The sequence below is a fragment of the Giraffa tippelskirchi genome, chromosome 4 (assembly GCF_054371585.1).
Source record: "Giraffa tippelskirchi isolate mGirTip1 chromosome 4, T2T-mGirTip1v1.2.pri, whole genome shotgun sequence".
In the NCBI taxonomy this organism is placed as follows: domain Eukaryota; kingdom Metazoa; phylum Chordata; class Mammalia; order Artiodactyla; family Giraffidae; genus Giraffa; species Giraffa tippelskirchi.
The window spans coordinates 71482016-71500803 of NC_137278.1; the positions used below are offsets into that span (position 1 = coordinate 71482016).

At 37.2% G+C, this 18788-nt stretch overlaps 1 protein-coding gene across 5 annotated transcripts in view; it reads right to left on the bottom strand.

Annotated features, from left to right (window-relative positions):
- Positions 1–11492, bottom strand: part of GTF2A1L (general transcription factor IIA subunit 1 like) — a 48196-nt gene extending 36704 nt beyond the window's left edge. For 2 of the 5 annotated variants that reach the window (XM_081593778.1, XM_081593775.1), the window contains exons 1-5: positions 11437–11492; positions 11159–11318; positions 8547–8648; positions 8229–8352; positions 135–190 (exon numbers count right to left, since the gene is read on the bottom strand). In XM_081593778.1, the coding sequence (XP_081449904.1) occupies positions 135–190; positions 8229–8352; positions 8547–8648; positions 11159–11200 (324 nt within the window). In that variant the 5' untranslated portion in view covers positions 11201–11318; positions 11437–11492. The remainder of the gene's footprint in view (positions 1–134; positions 191–8228; positions 8353–8546; positions 8649–11158; positions 11319–11436) is intronic. The other 3 variants (XM_081593780.1, XM_081593776.1, XM_081593777.1) reach the window with 2 other exon arrangements.
- Between the last annotated feature and the right edge of the window lie 7296 nt (positions 11493–18788).

Sequence of the window (18788 nt, forward strand, 5' to 3'; positions counted from 1 at the left end):
GTCCTCCCATCCCTTATGACATCTTTCCTCATTCAACTAAAGTTTTACAAATTAAATTTCTGCCCAGCCTTCGGCCACCATTCACTAAAACTGGGGCATCTCTTTTAAAAATATATCTTAAATAAGCTACATACCAGTTCTGCTGCGGTAAAACTGGGAAGAGTTCTACCAGCAGGAATAACTAACGATGCTGTACAGAAAACAAAATAAACATTATATAGTCATTAGATTTTACCAATTTAATAAAATTGCTCTAAGTATACCTTATTTTTTTTAATGCTTTCCATCACTAACATTTCAACCATGATAAATTCTATACTTTCTGATTCCAAATGAGGTAAAAATAGTCAATCATATCTTTTCCCAACAATTTCAGATAAAGACTTTACAACTAACTATTTTAAGCACCAAAAGAAAATTCCATTGCAATCAAGTATACTGTACTATAGAAATCCATAAGAAAACAGCTAGGTTGTCTTTAGGAAGTAAATGTACCTCCATCACAACTTTTCATAGAGGAAGAAAGTAATTTTATGGCATGTTTCCAGGCAACTATACTTTGAGCAAAAAAAAAAAAAAAATGTATACTACCATAAACCATTCTAAGTTTTAATAGGTTCAAAAGAAATTTCAATTCATTTATTTCATGCAATTTACAGTACTTTAGTCAAGTAATTAAGCAAACACAGATACACAGTTTTAAGAGTAAATCTAAAAGAACATGTCTCCTGAAGTCTCTGCAGGACTTCAGGTAAACTGTGAAGAAAAATATGACAATAAATTCTTAGGAGAACACCAACTCAACCTGCATTAAACCTATCATCTCATTTATCTTTCCTTTATTTGCACCAATTTCCTATGCTAACTGTCCCTTTGGTTACTGTACACCTAAAATGTTGGCCAAATTGTTTTAAATGTAATTGTTTAAAAATAAGTCTAAAAAAGAACAAAATAATGTCATTTGCAGCAACATGGATAAACCTAGAAATAGTCATACTGAGTGAAGTCAGAGAAAAACAAATATATAATATTATTTATATGTGGAATCAAAAAAAATGGTACAAATGAACTTATCTACAAAACAGAGTCACAGATGGGGAAAACAAACTTACAGTTACTAGGGTGGGAAAAGGTGGAGGAGGGATAAACTGGGAGATGGGGAATAACATATACATATTACTACATATAAAATAGGTGATTATTAAGGAGCTACTGTATAGCACAGGAAACTTCTCAAAACTCTGTAATGACCTATATGGGAAGAGCATCTAAAAAAGAGTGGAAATATGAATATTTATAGTTGATTCACTTTGTTTTACAGCAGAAACTAACACATTTTCAACCTACTATGCTTCAGTAAAATTTCTTTAAACATCAGTCTAAAGAAAAAATAGTTACTAGAAGGATCTTAGTTGACCAATATAACCTTAAACCTTACCTCAAGATTCATTTTATCTACTTGCACAATGAAATCAAAAATATTTTTGCATGTTTAAGCAGCATGTATGTATTAAACATATTTTTATGGTATTTTTTTCACATACTGTATTAAGGAAGACTTCCCCAAAGATCCATTTCTGACACTAAAGTGGCTCCATCATATACAACAAACAGATCAGAAGAGCAAATTTTTTTAACTAACCATTCATGTCACATTAAGACAACAGAAGTGAAGCTACAGAGACTGATGGTTAATGAGGTACAAAATTATTTTTATCCTCTGCCATCTATGGCTTTGCTTATTAACAGGCATTCTTTTAGAAAGGCTAAATTAGAAAGAATTGGAGTGGCAGGAACACAATGGTATTAGTCTTAATTAGCTGAAGTGAGCAAAGCTTAGGCTGGTACAGCTTAAGTCATAGCCTGAGAGGAAACAAAAATCTGTTAACATACTGTCTGCAGCAATTAAAAGAATTTCTTGAGGAAAAATAGCAACAATTCTCCCCTTTTAAATACTCTGAAATAAATCCCAAAGGATAATTCTCTCTACTCATATAAATCAAACAGAGCTATAAGAGAGTTTAAAGAATTTCTTTATAGTCATCAGAAGAACCGAACAAAATTTTATAGTTAAGTTTCACGCAGTTCCTACTTAATTTTGATACTAAATTCACAAGTTAAATTCACCATTCATACACATTCACAAATTATATGTGCCTGAAATGTACTTTTTAAAATACTCAAGACAGGACTTCCCTGGTGGTCCAGTGGCTGAGATTCTGTGCTCCCAGTGCAGAGGCCTTGGGTTCAATCCCTGGTCAGGGAACTAGAGTCCACATTGCTGCCGCTAAGACTCGGTGCAGCCAAAACCCGCCCCCCTCCCAAAATAGATAAATAAAATATTCAAGACAGTTTTGATAACCAATTAAGTTTTAACTGAATACATGTTTTTACTTGAACTGGAAGAGTCAGAATTTTGGTGTCGTGCATACTCTAGAAATAGCAAATTTCACAAACAATAAGCTTTAGAATATAGAAGGAATTAAATCTGCCAAATATAATTTAATGAATTTTATAAAAAGATAGCATAACATATATTATATAATTATATAATACAGCATAACAACATTCACAGTTATAAATGTGTTTTTCCCTACACACCAAAAAGTCTTTAATACATTAAGGCAGCTTAACAAACTTGGTTCCATTTTGAGCCATTCCAAATTTTAATATCCAAGTCACATTATTCAAGAGGTACAAAAACTGGTAAATTTCTTCTTTGTCACTACTCTTTAGCACATGGCTGTCTCCTGATGACAAAACTGAATATTCTAATTCAAATCATCTCAAGAAACAACAGCAACGCTTAAATTTTCAACAGATCCAAGTTCAAGAACAATTGGACATACAGTTTGTACCTGAAGTTTAAGAGTTTCAATGCTCAAAGCTGAAGGCCAACAAATCTCTCAATGTTCCTGGTTCTTCCTTATCTTCTTGCCACAGTGACTGATGGTTGCATCAAAAAGACTATGTGACATGAAGACCAAAAATCAGATGGTGATTGGAACTGCCCTAGGAATATGGCAATCATAGGCAGACTGACAACACACCCAGTGTGCTCAAGACAGTCCTAGTTTACACCTATTATTCAGAGGTTATTATCAATAGAATCCCATTTCTCTCTCAAAAGTGAATTATAAGCAAAAGACCCAAAATAGCCAATATGATATTCAAGGAGAAAAAGTGAACTACTAATACTGCCCAACTTCAAGACTTACACAGTAATCAAGACAGTGTAATATGGCAAAACAAAAAAAATAGACAAATAGACCAATGGAACAGAACAAAGAGCCCAGAAAGAAAGACCCCCATAAATATAATCAATTGACCTTTGACAAAAGGAGCATAAGCAATATAATGGAGCAAAGACAGTCTCTTCAACAAAAAGTGCTGAAACTGAATATCCGATGCAAAAATAAAGAAATGAACCTAGATACAGACCCTACACCCTTCACAAAGACTAACTCAAAATGGATCACAGACCTAAATGTAAAACACAAAACCATAAAACTCCTAGAAAATAACATAGGAGAAAATCTAGATGACTTGAATATAGCAATGAATTTTTTGATACAACACCAAAAGCACAATCCATGAAAGAATTAATTGATAATTTGGACTTCATTAAAATTAAAAACTGCTTTGTGAAAGACAAGTCAGGAGAATGAGAAGACAAGCCACATTTTGGGAGAAGATATTTGCAAAAGATACACCTGATAAGAGACTTATCAAAAATACACAAAGAACTCTTAAAACAACAACAAAACAAATAGTCAAATTAAAAAATAGATCAAACACCTAAATAAACACTTCACCAAAGAAGATATACAGATGGCAGACATAACACCAATATACTGGCAAATACACAGAGCAACAAACTCGCATTCATTGCCCCGGAATGTAAAATGGTTCAGCCACTTTGGAAAACTTTGACACTTACTTACCAAACGAAATATACTCTTATCATATGATCCAGCAATCACATTCTTTGGTATTTATACCCAAAGGAGTTGAAAACTTATTTTGACACAAAAACCTGCATGCTAATTTTTACAGAAGTTTTATTCATAATTGCCAGATTCAGAGACCAATATGTCATCATTCAGGAGGTGAATGGATATATTAACTGTAGTACTTCCAGACAATGGAATATTATTTAGTGCTGAAACAAAAGGAGCTATCAAGCCATGAAAAGACATGGAAGGACCTTAAAATCATATTACTAACTGAAAGAAGCCAACCTGAAAAGGCTATATGTTATAGTATTCCAACTATATGACAATCTGGAAAAGGCAAAATTATAGAGATATTAGTAGTAAAAAGATCAATGGTTGCCAAGGACTGGTGCAAGGGGAACTGATGAAGAGGAGCACAGAAGGTATTTGGGGCAATGCAAATACTCTGTATGAAACTATTACAACGGATTCAGGTCATTGTGCACCTGCTCAATCCCACAGAATGTACAACACCAAAAGTGATCATGTAAACTATGACTTTACATATCAATGCAGGTTCATAAATTACAACAAATACACCACTCTGGTGAGGGATGTTGATAACTAAAGAGGCTATGCTTGAGTAGAAAGCAAGCAGTACATGGGAAATTTCTCTCGAACCTGCTGTGAATCTAAAGATGCTCTTTAAGTATTTTGTTTTTTAACCTATAAATGATATATAAGAATAGAATGGTGGTCATTTAGTCACTAAGTCGTGTCTGACTTTTGTGACCCCCATGGACTGTCCTCCTCTGTCCATGGGGATTCTCCAGGCAAGAATACTGGAGTGGGTTCCCATGCCCTCCTCCAGGGGATCTTCCCAAACCCAGAAATAGAACCCAGGTCTTTCGCAGTGCAGGCAGATTCTTTACCATCTGAGCCACCAGGGTATCAAGGCAATTTACGCCTTTTTCATTTCTCACTAAGCATTTGGGACAGGGTATTGTTGACATCTGCACCATGGCACAAAGCCACAGTGATTAAAACTGAAGGCACTGTCACCTGAATTAAGCCTGTAAGCACCAAACCCTACTAGTATTCACTGTATTTATTTTTCATTGCTATTTACTCACAACAACAACAACAACAAATAAAACCAGCAACAACAAAACTGTTTCACTTAAGAAGTTCCTTAATGTAACTATAAATAATTATTTTTACTAAATTTCAACCCTCAAGTATATTTCCTTTTAATATTCTGTATGAGGAAACTGGAAGAACATATAAAGCATTTCTGTAGCATACAGAAGTACAAGGAAGTACCACGAGATGCAATGGTACTATTGTTTAAGTTGGGAGCTGACATAGCTAATTTCTTTTTTTCAAGAAACACTAGTTTTACTTGAAAGAAAAACTGACAGTAACCATGGTTCTTCAAACTTGGGTATATGGCAGTTTTCTGAAAATGAACTAAGTGTGCCCATCACTTCAAAGAAAAACAAGCTAACAGTGTTTGTTTAGGAATGATAAAATTCAAGTTTGCAAGCAAAAATTAGAATTTTGGAAACTCTATATCCACTACAGTGAGCTTCATTGCTTTCCAATACTTAGAACACTTTTCTGATGAGATGTGGGGGGATGATAATGACTTTTTATCCTGTATAATGAACAATGTGTCAAATATATAACTCAGTGAACCAACATTTTCCAAGTCATCAACATATGTTACAAAATTACACACAGGTTAGAGAGTCATTCAAAGTGCAAGATACACCAGAGAACTTTAACAAAAAGTCCACTGATACTGATTCTACTTTGCAGCTAACCTCTCAGAAGCTACCACTTGTTGTGTTTTAGCTTAGTACCAAATTATCTGAAAAAGCTATTAAAATACTCCTGCTTTTTCAATTATCTAACCGTGGAATATTAGATTTTCTTCTTATATGTAGTTTTGCTAAAACTACATACCATAACAGATTAAATTTAGAAATAGATATGAGAATCCAGCTGTCTTAAATTAAGCCAGACGTTAACAAGAATTGCAGAAAAGTGAAACAATACCAATCTTCTCACTAAATACTTTTTGTTCTAGAAAATAGTTATTTTTAACAAATATATATTAACATACAATCACTTTTTTAAATTAATAAATCAACATTTTAAAAATGTCTCAGTTTTAATTTCTAATATGACAGATATCTATAACCCAAAAGAAAGCACTTTGAGGTTCTCGATTTTAAAGTGTAAAGCAGTCCTGAAACGCCCCCCACAGAAAAAAAAAAAAAAGCTGACAATGGAAGATACAGCAAATTATTAAACAAATGTATAACATAGTCAAAGAAAACATAATAGGGCAAACAAATTTTAAAGGTGGAACAGACAAAAGCAAATGACTTATTCCATTGTAGATTTAATTAGAACTTGTTATCAAGAGATGAAAAGGTTATAGAAGTTTAGGTTATCTTAATCAGGCTTTTAAAAGCATACAATGAGAAGACATAAAAAGCACTTCCAATTTTATGAGGTTATTTACTTCAAGAATCTTATTGTAGAGTATCTACAAATGAAGATGGAAGGCAATAAGGCCTATAGTGCAGTTTTACGGGATACACGTGCTTCCTCTTCACTTCATTATGAATGATGCTGAAGAGAATAAGAAAAACTATCTTGTTTAAATGTAATTATTTCTATTATTCTAACCTCTAAGAAAGAAATTAGAATGAAGTGTTGAGTGAAAGTCAGCTAGATATATTAGCTGCAAGACTATTTTGTGATTTAAATCATTGGTAATATTACCATCTTGCGGCAAAATCTAGTATTGCAATCTTGAATGAAGGAGAAAGTGGAAGAGTTCTGGCTATTCTTTTTTCAAGAACTACGCTTTTGATAAAATTCAATCAAGTATTTTACTCCTCCATATTGACCACACTCCAAGCCACTCATAAGGACAGAAATCTTTAAAGTTCTTTAATGATGAAAAAAAGAGTAAAAGAATGTTATTTAAATGCAGAAATAAAAGGAATGCCCTAATAAAACAGTAAAGTTAAAAATGAAAGCATAGCCAGAAACCCAAAATTTGATGGAAAATGTTTCAGTGTGTCAACTAAGTAATTAAAACTGCCATGGCTAATTCTTAAAGCGCAATATTCTACATTTTAAGCACAGCATCAGATAAAAGCTGTGTTTGGTAACTCAACACTCTTTGTTGGTTTCATTTTTATAAGTTATAATTGCTGCCACACTTAAATTCTCTCATCTTGTTATAGAGGAGGTACAAGCCTCCTTACTATTGTCCCTTTGCCTTGGCCCACATGATTTTCATGTGAATTTTCCCAAGTATACCATGAATGATCCAATTTGTATTGACAGTTTAATCTACCCTTGCAGACATTAATCTATTGAATTCCAGCTAAATCCAATAAAACCTACTTGTGTGTGTGTGTGTCTGTCTCGGCATGTCTGTATCTAGGTGTGTCTGCTGGTGTGTGCCTCTGCGTCTGTCAGTGTTTCTACCTGCCTGCGTCTCTGTGTATCAACAAGCAGATGTATACACATAAACATATCAGGACAGCATAATGATTGTAAGAATCAGGGGAGAAAAAAGAAATAAAGGCTAGAAAGACATAACAGTATTGCTTTATCTTTTAACAGCTAATCTTTTCCAGTGTAAACTAATAGACATATCATGGACAAATATTTCCCTTAAAAGCAGAGATCTAGATTCAGTAGGACCAAGATTAGTGACAATATGCACAAGGTCCATTTCTAGCCATCATTTTATATCCAAAAATGTGAAGCAGCCTGAATAACCTCCATATCCCTGTTTATAAAAGGGATTGTTCACAAAAACTCCATTTTGCTTCCAATTCAATGGCAAATTTATAATATATATAGACAGCAAGAAGAAAGAGTGCACAAGCTTGCAAGCACCCATCTTTCCCTCTGCTTCTTTGCCAACAATGGTTGCATTACTCCTTGACTACAGCCAATTAAATTTTCTGAAATAACCAGAGGGTACTCCCAATAGCCCATGAACTATACAACTTGTTCTCCTGGAGTATGGCTTTGTAACCTTTGGGGACTATAGAATTAAAAAAAAAAATAGTTTAAACAACCTAATTTTCTTATCAATAATTACATGGCAGTGATGACTTATCCTGCATTCATTCATTTAACAATGATTTTTGAAGTCCAAGCCCTCCTACCTTAAGAATATTGCCCTAATGCAAAACCACCACCAAAGGAGAATTTGTTACAAAGACAAATAATACTAATTTACTAACTGTATCCAACCTGGTGATGATTGCAATGTTTGGTGCAAGCTGTGTGGCAACTGAAGAGTGAACAGAGGTGAATGAACACTATTTCTGAAGAAGTCTTCTGTGGCTTTAGATTGCAAAACCTTTGTTTCCCAGAGCTGCAGAGAGAAACAAAATGTTTACCTTAAAAAAAAAAATTTAGGATATTTACTGCTATTCTTTTAACTTTGAAATTGTCAACTGAAATCTCAATAAATGGGTAAGTGTTAAATGCTAATTGAGGTCTGAATTATGGTTTAGCCATTTTTTAAGCTGAAAAAACAAAAGACAAAAACTTTTACTGTCTACAAACCTGCTTCAAGTCTTTTAAGACTTGTTCTTCTACACCTTCTTCAGCAAAGAGATCCCTCACTCCTTCAATCACATCTTCAATTACAGATCTGTAAAATTTAGCCTACATAAAAGCAATTGTTAAAAGTTTTACATTCAAGTTTGAGTAGTACATTCAAGTTAAAAGTTTTACATTCAAGTATTTCAGCCTTAAAAAACATGAAATGTACACTTTCTAATCTTATATTTAAAGAAAAGCCAACACAAGGATTTTCACTAAATGCATCCTATTCCCAATATAGTCTTAGCTTTTCATAAATTGTGTTAATTTCAGATCCATAGTCTCAGTCTGTCTATAAGGCTGAATCACAATGAGTGTGTAGGTTGCTCAGTCAAGTCTGACTCTTTGTGACCCCAGGGACTGTAGTCTGCCAGGTTCCTCTGTACAAGGGATATTTCAGACAGGAATACTGGAGTGGGCTGCCACTTTTCTCCTCCAGGGGATCCTCCCAACCCAGGGATTAAACTGGCATCTCCTGTGTCTCCTGCATTGCAGGAGATTTTTTACCTGCTGAGCCATCAGGGAAGCCCTGAATCACAATACTACGAGAAAATATGAGATAAAAATCTCATCAAGATGTATGCTTATTTTTATGTTCCCTGGCTTCTGTGTCAGTATTTAACCTCCCCAGTCCTTTTTAAAAGGAAATTAATTTAAGGCAGGTGGAAATGAACCTTTTGTTTTCAGTTTACTCTTTTCTCAAACAGACCAAAAGAGCTTTATTTTAGAGTTTATTATTTCCACAAATGTAAATAAATTCCAACTCATAAGTTTGAGGCAGGCATTTACAATAGTCACCAAAGTGCTTCCCACTTACAAAACACACGTAATCCAAAAGATATCCTGAACCATGGTCAAGTAAACTGCAACAAAAAGGATTTCCTAAGAGAAACTAAGAAGGACAGAAACTAAGAAACTAAAGGAACCTTACCCTTCCATAGTCTGCAGAGAGTAAGTAACATCCTAAAAGTAGATTTTTACCAGATTAAAAATTGGTCAATATCAACAGAAAAATAGCCCTGTGAAATAAACTCAGTCCTTCAAATCTATGTAAATTGCGCTTCACTTCCACCGTATTCCTGGTAGTCCAGTGGTTAAGACTCAGCACTTTCACTACTGGGGGCACGAGTTCAATCCCTGGTCAAGGAACGAACATTCATTCCAAGTCATACAGCGTGGCCAAAAAATAAAATAAAACGTAAAAATAAATAAAATTTAAAAATTACTAAATGCAAAAAAAAAGAACCATGCTAAGTATACTAACAATACTGACCTGACCTAGTGGACTGATAAGAAATGAAAAAATAGGAATGCAGTTGAATTGCTCTTATTTCAGCAATTAACAGGCCAAATTGAAAATTCTGTTATTCAAGGACTGCTTTTTCATACTACTCAGTAAATAAATACGTTCACGCCAAGAGTAGTTAGGCTTTAAACTTATCCTTCTAAAGACCAAGGGTAAGCCTATAAATAAGCCAATCAGTAATATTTTAAGTAATATGTTATTCACGAGTATAAACAGTAAGATTAGGTGTTCTAGATTAGTTGCTTCTTCTAAAACAGTTTACCCTGATAAAGGAGTGCTAAATTGAGGCTTCAGTGTTGGTCTCAGCTAGCGTGATCACATTTAAAGCTAGAGGGAAAAACTCCTAGGGATAAAAACATCTTTTAAGATGCACCCTCAGAATGCAACAGCAGCCATCGAAATGGGGAGGGAGGTGGGAGGGGGTTCTGGAAGGGGAACACATGTACACCCATGGCGGATTCATGTCAATGTATGGCAAAACAAATACAATATTGTAAAGTTAAAAAATAAATAAACTAATTTTAAAAAGAAAGAAAATGACCCATTACAACACAAAATTTCAAAAGCAAAGTAGGAGCTGAACGTACTTTCTCTTCTAGGACTATAGTTAGACTTTATATTTATCTTCATTATAATCAAATGGTATACATGGTAAATTCAAGTATAATTATTTTACATATCTTAAAACACACTAAAATCAGACAATGGATACACATTAAGATAACAACTTTTCTCTAGACATGAACCGTTTTATGCTGTGTATGTATAGGTGGAACCCATAAAATACCACAGATCTGGACAAGCTACATTGCCTTTTACTAAATGTGAACTTTTGACTTTAAATGAACTGAAAATAAACATGATTCCTTGACTTTATCTTTAATTCAGGATTTTAAGATGGATAGAAGGTCTCACAAGGCCATTTAGCCTATCAATTCTCATGTGAGATTTAGGTACTCCTTAGCGGTAGGAGAGCAATGTCTCCGTTTATCAATATCAACTGTACACTTAAACATTAAGATACTTAAGGATGGGAAAATGGAAGGGTGAGGGAGACCTCTAAAAATATGTGGCGGGGTAACAAAGTATCACATTACCTGTTATATCAGGTAAATAATACAGCTTAGAATCAACAGTGGCCATACTAAAATTAAGGACTACAATGAAAAGTACAACTGAACTTAGTAATTCTAAACACATAGGAAACTGGAAGGGCTAAGGTGCATTCCACCTCTAACCACCATCTCATATCCATATTCTAGAGGACCTCAGTTTGGATGAGAAGCGAGAAGGAGAAGAGGAGGGACATCTGCTCTTCTGATGGGAGCCAGATCCAACTTCCAGGTGAGCTACTGGCTCTAATCCGTTTCCTCCAACACGGAGGCGAAGAGCAGCCGAAGCCCCTACGCGAGAGGGCCTCTGAATGTCTGTGAAGGGCCAGGAGGAGAAAAAGTGGTGTGCGGAGCTCCGCGGCCATGACCCCAGGGCCACACTCGCTCCCCACGGGGCGCAGGCCAAGAGGCCAGGTTGATGATCCTCACTTACCACCCGGTTGACGCAATCCATGACACCGGCTCCGGCGCCTTGCTGCTTGCGCCTGCGCAGCACGCGGTGCGCGGCCGAGGACGGCCCGCTGTGGGCTTTGAATGTGGGTGCACGTTGTCCGTGCAACTACGTCAGGACGCTGCGGGCGGGGCACGGGAGGGGAGAAGGTTAATAAATCTATCAGGGTTAACTGGAGATTCGGTGCTGAGGCAGGGGAGAGGTTGGTCTGCAGGAGCCAAGAAACCAGTTAAAGTGGGATGGTTAATTCCGGAGTAACCAGCTTTGGGCTGTTCACATGACCCTTAAAGAGCCTTTATTTTCTCAAGTTGTAAAATAAAGACTACTAAAATAGGGGATGAGCAATGCCGTGGTAGATCCCAGTTCACTTTACCTTTGAAAAGAGAGGAATTAAAGGTGTCTGTCCTCTCCTTCCACTAATTTTCATTCTCCTCAGGCCCCACTCACAGCTGAACTCCAGTATGTAACAAGAATCTAACTCTTCTAAGGTGAGTTCTCAAAGTGTGGGACAGCAGCAACCGCTACATCTGAGAAGCTGTTAAAAATGCAAATTATTGGGTCCCACCCCAGACTTTACTGGGCTTCCTTGGTAGCTCAGCTGTTAAAGAATCCACCTGCAATGCAGGAGAGCCTGGTTCGATTCCTGGGTCGGGAAGATCCCCTGGAGAAGAGTTAGGCTACCCCTCCAATATTCTTGGGCTTTCCTGGTGGCTCAAACAGTAAAGAAGCCACCTGCGATGCAGGAGACCTGGGTGCCATCCCTGGGTTGGGAAGATTCCCTGGAGAAGGGCGTGGCAACCCACTCCTGTATTCTTGCCTGGAGCATCCCCATGGACAGAGGAGGCTGGCAGGCTACAGTCCATGGGGTTACCAAGAGTTGGACACAACTGAGCGACTAAGCACAGCACAGCACAGCACAGCCAGACTTCCTGAATCTGAAACTCCAGAGGCGGGGACCTATCCTTCTGTAACTTTAACATTCTCTCCAGGTGATTCTGATGGGCACTTAAATAAGACTTGGTGTCCCAAAACTAAGATTCTCAACTTTGTACACTCAAATCACCTGCTGAGATTATTTGGCACCTGGGTCTCTCCCCCAGAGAATCTGATTCTATCTTATGCAGCCAAGTTGGAGAACCACTGCTAAAATAAGTCAGCATCCCAATACCACCTAGGCTCCTTTTCCTCCTCAGGCAGAAATCACAGTCTCTTGACCTATAATAATTCCCTCCTTCACTTGAAGAGTAAAGATACAGGGACACAGCTTGCCTGGGGCTGAGGGCAGATGTAAGCATAGATAACCTGGAGGGTTAGATAAGGGAAGAAGTCATCTATTGCCAGTACTCTGCCTTTCAAAGAAGCCTTTCTATCCTAGCAGATAGGTCCTGACCTAACCAGAAGACTTGTTAGTTAATGATTAAAAATCCTAGCAGGTTTAAAATTGAGTATTTGTACATGTAAATTCAGTAGAGTTACTTATGCCCAACCATTCTGTACTTGCTTTGCCTGAGTCAGGTACCTTATGGTTGATGAGTTTCAAGAAGCTGATTTATATGAAGCTCTTTAGAAGATTTTTCTATATTGAAACTATCTGAAATTTCCTTTTCAAAAAGAAAAGCATTTTTTATAATAATTTTTGATGATTGTATCTCTACCTGGCAATTTACCACCAGAATTATTCAAAGTGACATCTTACACCTAAAATAGAAAAGCAAGAAGCAGTTATTGATTCCTGCTGATATCAAAATATCCAATTAAATTATTCAACCTGGGAAATAAGCTGAAAGGTCTATTGTTTATCATCTTTTTCATAGTCAAATTTTAAAACTTGATTCCTAAATGCAAAGAATTGGTAATCACTTAACTTTCTGTGACAGCATACTATCTTATACTGGGGCTTCCCTGATGGTTCAGCAGGTAAAGAATCTGCCTACCATTTCAGAGACTTCGTTATATGTTCTGTCCTTCTCAGATTAACATACATACTTTTGACATTAAATGTGGACCTTGGTACTCATCAGTTCAGTTCAGTTTAGTCACTCAGTCATGTCCGACTCTTTGCGACCCCATGGATCACAGCACACCGGGCCTCCTTGTCCATCACCAACTGCCAGAGTCTACCCAAACCCATGTCCATTGAGTTGGTGATGCCATCCAACCATCTCATCCTCTGTCATCCCTTTCTCCTCCTGCCTTCAATCTTTCCCAGCATCAGGGTCTTTTCCAAGGAGTCAGTTCTTCGCATCAGGTGGCCAAAGTATTGGAGTTTCAGCTTCAGCATCAGTCCTTCCAATGAACACTCAGGACTGATTTCCTTTAGGATGGACTGGTTGGATCTCCTTGCAGCCCAAGGGACTCTCAAGAGTCTTCTCCAACACCACAGTTCAAAAGCATCAATTCTTCAGCACTCAGCTTTCTTTATAGTCCAACTCTCACACCCATACATGACTACTGGAAAAACCATAGCCTTGACTAGACAGACCTTTGTTGGCAAAGTAATGTCTCTGCTTTTTAATATGCTGTCTAGGTTGGTCATAACTTTCCTTCCGAGGAGTAAGCGTCTTTTAATTTCATGGCTGCAATCACCATCTGCAGTGATTTTGGAGCCCAAAAAATTAAAGTCAGTCACTGTTTCCACTGTTTCCCCATCTATTTGCCATGAAATGATAAGACTGGATGCCATGATCTTAGTTTTCTGAATGTCGAGCTTTAAGCCAACTTTTTTTTAATTAGTTTATTTTCTATTTTTTTAACTTTATATTATTGTATTTGTTTTGCCATACATTGACATGAATCCACCATGAGTGTACATGTTTTCCCTTTCCAGAACCCCCCTTTCACCTCCCTCCCCATCGCATCCCTCCGGGTTATCCCGGTGCACCAGCCCCAAGCACCCTGTATCATGCATCGAAACTGGACTGGCGATTTGTTTCACATATGATAATTTACATGCTTCAATGCCATTCTCCTATATCATCCCACCCTCAACCTCTCCCACAGAGTCCATAATACTGTTCTATTTATCTGTGTCTCTTTTGATGTCTCGCATACAGGGTTATCTTTACCGATTAACTAAATACCATATATATGTGTTAGTATACTGTATTGGTGTTTTTCTTTCTGGCTTACTTCACTCTGTATAATAGGCTCCAGTTTCATCCACCTTATTAGAGCTGATTGGAATGTATTCTTTTTAATGGCTGAGTAATATTCCATTGTGTATATGTACCACAGCTCCCTTATCCACTCATCTGCTGATGGGCATCTAGGCTGCTTCCATGTCCTGGCTATTATAAACAGTGCTGCGATGAACATTGGGGTACACGTGTCTCTTTCAAGTCTGGTTTCCTCAGTGTGTATGCCCAGCAGTGGGATTGCTGGGTCATATGGCAGTTCTATTTCCAGTTTTTTGAGGAATCTCCACACTGTTCTCCACAGTGTAAGCCAACTTTTTCACTCTCCTCTTTCACTTTCATCAAGAGGCTCTTTAGTTCTTCACTTTCTGCCATAAGTGTGGCGTTATCTGCATATCTGAGGTTATTGATATTTCTCCCAGCAATCTTGATTCCAGATTGTGTTTCCTCCAGCCCAGCGTTTCTCATGATGTACTCTGCATGTAAGTTAAATAAGCACGGTGACAATATACAGCCTTGATGTATTCCTTTTCCTATTTGGAACCAGTCTGTTGTTCCATGTCCAGTTTTAACTGTTGCTTCTTGACCTGCATACAGATTTCTCAAGAGGCAGGTCAGGTGATCTGGTATTCCCATCTCTTTCAGAATTTTCCATAGTTTGTTGTGATCCACACAGTCAAAGTCTTTGGCATAGTCAATAAAGCAGAAGTAGATGTTTTTCTGAAACTTTCTTGCTTTTTCAATAATCCAGCAGATGTTGGCAATTTGATCTCTGGTTCCTCTGCCTTTTCTAAAGCCAGCTTGAATATCTGGAATTTCATGGTTGACATATTGCTGAAGCCTGGCTTGGAGAATTTTGAGCATTACTTTGCTAGCGTGTGAGATGAGTGCAATTGTGTGGTAGTTTGAGCATTCTTTGGCATTGCCTTTCTTTGGGATTGGAATGAAAACTGACCTTTTCCAGTCCTGTAGCCGCTGCTGAGTTTTCCAGATTTGCTGGCATATTGAGTGCAGCACTTTTACAGCATCATCTTTGAGGATTTGAAATAGCTCAGCTGGAATTCTATCACCTCCTCCAGCTTTGTTCGTAGTGATGCTTCCTAAGGCCCACTTGACTTCACATTTCAGGATGTCTGGCTCTAGGTGAGTGATCACACCATCGTGATTATCTGGGTCGTGAAGATCTATTTTGTACAGTTCTTCTGTGTATTCTTGCCACCTCTTTTTAACATCTTCTGCTTCTGTTAGGTCCATACCATTTCTGTCCTTTATTGAGCCCATCTTTGCATGAAATGTTCCCTTGGTATCTCTAATTTTCTTGAAGAGATCTCTAGTCTTTCCCATTCTGTTGTTTTTCCCTATTTCTTTACATTGGTCACTGAGGAAGGCTTTCTTATCTCTCCTTGCTATTCTTTGGAACTCTGCATTCAAATGGGTGTATCTTTCCTTTTCTCCTTTGCTTTTCGCTTCTCTTCTTTTCACAGCTAATTGTAAGACCTCCTCAGACAACCATTTTGCCTTTTTGCATTTCTTTTTCTTGGGGATGGTCTTGATCCCTGTCTCCTATACAATGTCATGTACCTCTGTTCATAGTTCATCAGTCACTCTATCAGATATAGTCCTTAAATCTATTTGTCACTTCCACTGTATAATCGTAAGCCATTTGATTTAGGTCATACCTGAATGGTCTAGTGATTTTCTCTACTTTCTTCAATTTAAGTCTGAATTTGGCAATAAGGAGTTCATGCTCTGAGCCACAGTCTTGTTCCCGGTCTTGTTTTTGCTGACTGTATAGAGCTTCTCCATCTTTGGCTGCAAAGAATATAATCAGTCTGATTTTGGTATTGACCATCTGGTGATGTCCATGTGTAGAGTCTTGTCTTGTGTTGTTCTAAGAGGGTGTTTGCTATGACCAGTGCGTTCTCTTGGCAAAACTCTATTAGCCTTTGCCCTGCTTCATTCTGTACTCCAAGGCCAAATTTGCCTGTTACTCCAGGTGTTTCTTGACTTCCTACTTTTGCATTCCAGTCCCCTATAATGAAAAAGACATCTTTTTTGGGTGTTAGTTCTAAAAGGTCTTGTAGGTCTTCATAGAACCGTTCAACTTTAGCTTCTCATAAAAAGTGACTAAGTTGAACTATTATTTCTTAGTATATTTAGTGGACTCAGGTTGCAGAGAGGTTATGTAACCTTAGTAGAGAGATGTCATTAACTTTCCATTTGCCCCTGAGGGTCTGTTTGCATGGTCACTAATAGACTGAGATGTAGTTTCTTCCCAACAGTAGACAAGGGCTTTTAGAGGAGGTATACTTTAACATGGACACTTACATTACCATATGTAAAATAGATAGCCAATGGGAATTTGCTGTATGGCTCAGGAAACTCTAACAGGTGCTCTGTATCAATCTAGAGGGGTGAGATGGAGTGGGAGATGGGAGGGAGGCTCAAAAGGGAGGGGATATATGTACACCTATGGCTGAATTCATGTAGAGGTTTGACAGAAAACAACAAAATTCTGTCGAGCAATTATCCATCAATAAAAAAATAAATTTAAAAAAAAGAAAGAAGAGAAAAAAAAATAGAGGAGGTATACTTTAACCTACATTCCAGGTGAATCCAGGCTGCAAATCTGCTCTGAACCTGTGATAGCCAGCTTCCAAGATGGCCCCCAAAGATCCTTACTTCCTGGTATTCATGACCTTGTGTTTGCCCCTCCCACACTGTACCATGGTTCATCTGGGTGACCCATAGAATAAAGAAGAAGTAATGACGTGTCACTTCTAAGATTATGTTATAAATGACTATGGCTTCCATCTTTGGATTCCTTCAGATTACTCACTTGGGAGAAGACAGCTGTCATGTTGTAAGGATAGTCAAACACTCAACCTATGGAGAGGTCCATGTGGTAAGGAACCAAGACTCCAGCCCACAGCCAGCAGGGATCAGAATCCTGTAGAGAATCACAAAAGTAAGCTTGGAAATTGATCCCTCCCCATATGGGGTGTCAGATGACTGCTGCCCTGACTGACAGCCTGTCTGCATCTGTTTGAGAGACTCTGAACCAGGAACACCCTCTAGGCATCTCCCAGATTCCCAATCCTCAGAAACTGTGTGAGATAATAAATATTTGTCATTTAAGCAGTTAATTTTGAGGATAATTTGTTAGACAAAATGGGATAACTAATACAGGCCCCATTCTCTGATTGAACTGTGACTAGTGAAGACTTGGTTCTTCCTCATTGTAATCTCAGCATTTAAAGTTTCTTGAATATCCTCATCAGTCACAGGAGCATTTGAAAAGTATGTAAAGGAATCTGTACAGGCTGATATTTGATTGTGTTGACCCCAGGTTATCATCAAACAAGCAGACTGTTGTAGTCATGTAATGATCACATTTCTTTTGTCAATTTTTCAAACTCAGAAGGGAAGTGTGGTGCATATACAAAACACTTTTGATGCTAAAATTGAAATTTCAAGATCCCAAAGTCTCAGTGAGGCAATTTTACAGTGACTCTTTTTTATGTTAGTAAATAGAGAATAAAAAAGGAATGCTGAGCTTTGGTCCTCCTTTGAGTATGTAGTTCTTTGAAATTACACCTGTGGCAAAGCATAAAGCTCCTCCCCAATTGCCCATCACAGTTCAAAGCATCAGATTTTCATTTCCTCCTGCTTTGTTTAGAAGCTATAATAACTATTTAATATATCATTTGTAATCAACACTGGTTTTACAACATTTAAGCAAATCTTAATAATCAGATTAATTTGTCTGCCTTCTGTATGTTCTTATTACTTTTGCCTGGAGGTTTCAGTGATATTATTACAAAAGTAAAGAAACAATTTCTCTTTGCTTATTGTGAGAAAAGGCCATATCTATGAAGTCCTTTCTCTGAATAAGAATGTTTTTTAAAATGTATTTTAGAGACAGCCCATTATCTTTTACATATTAAATTTTACAGTCAAACACAGGGCATTTCAGTAACTCTAGACTCTAAATAATATATTTATCAGTAATGAAAAATACAAGTTAGTCTATGAGCATATGGCTTAAGGCAGCAAATATTCATAATTAGTTTCTGAACATTTTTTACGCAATGCACTAAACCCAGCAGTATTGGGTTTCTCTGCTTCTGTTCCATCCTTCACATCATTCAGGAAATGAAAATTCAGATAATCACTGCCTTACCTTTTAACTTTGAAATG